Source organism: Raphanus sativus, chromosome 6 (assembly GCF_000801105.2).
Source record: "Raphanus sativus cultivar WK10039 chromosome 6, ASM80110v3, whole genome shotgun sequence".
Lineage (NCBI taxonomy): Eukaryota > Viridiplantae > Streptophyta > Magnoliopsida > Brassicales > Brassicaceae > Raphanus > Raphanus sativus.
The window spans coordinates 29,006,398-29,010,503 of NC_079516.1; the positions used below are offsets into that span (position 1 = coordinate 29,006,398).

Consider the following 4,106-nt stretch of genomic DNA (forward strand, 5'->3'; position numbering starts at 1 on the left):
ATTCCCAAACTAGACTTGTATTAACTTTGTCGTGCGTGGCCCAGCAGATAGCCGGGATCCTCGGGGGGAACTAGGTCAACTTAGTTTTCCTACGTTTTAACTTAACTAAAATCGACAGTGCGTATTTCGGTTCCCACAAGGGATTACGGCTACTAAACTAGCATTTCTGCAATCTAGAGACGCAAGATTGCTGATATGGCTAGTGAGATTTAAGATTGAAGGGCATGGTCCGAGAGTTAGCTGGAAAGAAGGTACTCGTTTTCACTACATTTACTCAACTGGTCTGATTACAGTTAATAATTATAATGGTTTTCTCTTCTCACAGAAAACTAATGGTGAGACTGAAACATCTGAGACAAGTGCTGGATTCAAAGAAGGAGTCAGAGTACAAATACTGGATTGGTTTGAGTCAGAAGATGTAGTTGTTGGTGAAGGAGAATTTTGCTCTGATGAACCGATGTACAAAATTGGTCGTGTGCCTATTGGTCCTAATGCAGTGGCTGTTATTGTTAAGTCTGCATTAATCTCTGAAGCTTTTCTCTGGAGGCCTACGACAGATGTATTATCTCTTGGGGACGCAGTGGGATGCAAAGTAGCTTGGCCAATAAATAAAGTGGTTTTGGACAGGAATCCAGTAGCGTCTCAAGATGTATTGATGGTAAAGTTTTTTTAATCTAGTACTTTTTCGACATAAGTATAGTCTCTCATGCAACACAGGAAGGCGAAACTCGAGATGCAAAATCTATGACTGGACTCAGAAGAAGAAGAGGTTATTGCTGAAGGTTTCCTGTGCTCATCTAATTCCAAAGAGATGGTTAACAATATACCTCTGGGTCCAAATGCGGTGAGCATTGAAGTGGTGAAGGTGTTTAAAGATAATGCTCATTTGTGGGAGGCCAACTGCGGAGATGTTTTTGATTGGTGATGCAATTAACGAGAAAATCGCATGGCCACTCCTCAAGTTTGAAATCATGGCTTCGATCACTACAGCTGCAACACCTGCAAAACCTGCAGCCACGAAAACAGCATCACCTACCAAACCAGCAAAGAAAAAAGCAATGGTATGTTATTGAAATGAATAACCTTGTATTGTTTGTCTGTTGGTTGACGTTGGAACTTGTTGAGTTTTAGAGTCCAGGCAGCACTAGTACCACAAAATTGCAAAGCAGAAGTGTATTCTCTTCGACTGCAACACCGGACGTAAGGTAGGTGAAGGAGAGTGGCTTCAACTGATCCGAAAGAGCTGTGTCACTTTGTGCCCCTGGGTCCAAATGCAAGCAAGGTGTGGGTTGAAGTGGCTAAGATTGGTGATGCAAAGGTGTGGAGGCCAAATTCAGAGATTGAATATATCTCTGATGCAATAGGTTCGGTTGTGGCATGGCCAAATGATAAACTGAAGTTGGTGTGAAAGTCGGAAACAATGTAGCTCTAGTTGTGTTTTTTTTTCTCGACGGCTCTAGTTGTATTTCTAGTTGAACTTATGTGAAGTTATGTGTAATATTTATGTGTGATATTATGTGTAAGTTCACAAACAAAAACAATATTATGTGTAATATTAAGATATAATCTTGTGTACTATCGTTCAAATCTTTAAACTCCAAACAAATCCCTAAACCACAAACAAATCTCCAAACCCTGTGTCCAAATCCCTAAACCCTAAAAAATCCCTAACCCCAAACAAATCTCCAACCTTAATTCCAAATCCGTAAATCCAAAGAAATACCTAAACCCCAAACAAATCTCCAAACCCTAATTCCAAATCCCTAAACCCCAAACAAATCACTAAATTGTTTTAGATGATAGATTTTTAAATTATAAGAAATCATATTGTAATCTTATTTTATAAAGACATTTGTTAAAAAAATTATAAAACTCATTTGTCCAAAATTCCAAACCCTATAGTCTTTGTACATACAACTATGTCTTAGTGTTTATGAATACATGAGTTATATTGATGAGTTTTTATAAAACTCATATATAAAATTTTATATATATACGAAATTATTTTTTTAAAATTGGAATACTAGTATAAAAATTTTAAAATTTAATTTACTTTTTTTTTGCTTATAAATCTATTTTATGTTAATTTTCTGATTTCAAACAAAATTAATACTCAGAGCCAATGGGGAGTAACCTCCAGGATTGCAGACGTGGAAATTGCATACGCCGATGGATACATCTCGCCATCATTGATCAGAGCCGTTCTTTTCTAAGCCAATGAGGAGCCACCACTAAGATCGCAGACTGATTAATCCTACACCGTTTGATTTACTGAACTTACTTTGATCAGAACCGTTCATTTGTTTTTCTCATTCTCTTCTCCCAGAACACAACTCCGAACAAAACATCCTCTTCTTTCAGAACAAATCTAAGATCTGAAAGACGTGTATGTCTCGTTATCTTTGATTTGGATGACTCTTAGTTCCGTTCACCGATTGAATAAGCAAATGGATAAGACGTGGGTTTGGCTGCCAAGGTATAACCTAAGATCTCTCGAGCTCACTTGTATTCACCGATTGAAAGAAAGCTAACTACTTTTTCTGATATATCATGTAGGAATAGTGACGAGTACTCAGAAGGAGCAACTAATTTTGTGTATTCATCAGCAAGAAGATTGGGAAATCTGTCTGAAATGCTGTGTCCTTGCAGAGACTGCCGCAATTTAAGCCATCAGCTAGTTGATAAAATAGTCGAGCATCTAGTGATTAGGGGTATGGATAAGAAGTACAAGAGATCTTGTTGGAGTATTCATGGTGAAAAAAAGAGAATCTAAAGAAGACACTGGTCCTGGCAATGAAAGGGAGGCATATGAGTTGTTTAAGACAGCATTCTCCATGGATGAAGATGGTCCAAATCAGACGAATGAAAGTGGGGTGGAGCCAAATGATGGTGATGAAGCAGCAGAGGAAACTGAGTTTAGAAAAAGTTAAGAGACGCTGAAACGCCATTGTACTCGGATTGTATCAAACACACGAAGGTTTCAGCAATCATGGGACTTTACAGATTCAAGGTTTAAAGTGGGTGTGTCTGAGAATTACTTCGATCAGCTGTTGGTTTTGCTTAAGGATATGCTACCTGAAGACAATGTGCTTCCAAAGAGTATGGATGCAATCAAGAAATTTCTGAAGATCTTTGGGTTCGGCTACGACAATATTCATGCTTGCAAGAATGATTGCATACTGTATAGGAAGGAGTATGAGAACCTACAAAGCTGTCCAAGATGCAAAGTTTCAAGATGGGAAATGGATAAGCACAGTAATGAGATAAAGGTGGGATTCCGGCAAAGGTCCTTAAATATTTTTCCAATCAGGACAGGTTTAGGAGGATGTTTAGATCAAAGAGGATGGCTGAAGATCTGCGTTGGCACTATACCAATGCGACTGAAGATGGTACGATGCGACACCCGTTGATTCTATCTCTTGGGCACAAGTGAATGATAAATGGACAGACTTTGCTGCTGAACCAAGGAATCTTCGACTTGGAATTTCTACAGATGGGATGACCCTTTCTCCATGCAAAACACAATCACAGCACATGGCCAGTGTTGTTTGTGAACTACAACATGCCTCAACGATGTGTATGAAGCTGAGAATATAATGTTGATTGCTGATCCCTGGTCCAACAGCTCCTGGTAATAACATAGATGTCTACTTAGCACTATTAATAGATGATCTGAAAGATTTGTGGGCTGAGGGTATTGAAGTATGACTCATTTGCGAAGGAGAATTTCACACTTAGAGCCTTGCTGCTTTGGAGTATCAGTGACTATCCAGCATTAGGAACCTTGTCTGGATGTTAAAGTGAAGGGGAAACAAGCATGCAATGTATGTGGAAAGGATACACCTTCTAGGTGGCTTAAGTTCAGCCGCAAGTTTGTCTACATGGGAAATAGAAAGAGACTACGCCTGGCCATCGTTTACAGATATAATAAAAAAGCTTGGTTCGACAACACAGTGGAGGAGGGAATGCGAGTAGGATACAACTGGCGCTGAGATATATGAGACATTACAAGCTTTTAGGAATGATTTTGGAAGACCTCTAGATAGGAGAAAAAAAGGAGAAGACCGAGTTGGAAGATGATGAGATGGTTCAAGAAGAAGAGTGTG

The 4,106-nt window shown here is 39.1% G+C and overlaps 1 protein-coding gene across 1 annotated transcript; it reads left to right on the forward strand.

Moving 5' to 3' along the window:
- Window positions 1-221: 221 nt before the first annotated feature.
- Window positions 222-748, forward strand: LOC130495711 (uncharacterized). The gene is made up of 3 exons (XM_056987196.1): window positions 222-251; window positions 326-658; window positions 701-748. The coding sequence occupies exons 1-3, from the start codon at window positions 225-227 to the stop codon at window positions 746-748; spliced, it is 408 nt and encodes a 135-aa protein (XP_056843176.1). The 5' UTR covers window positions 222-224.
- The last annotated feature ends 3,358 nt before the right edge of the window (window positions 749-4,106 follow it).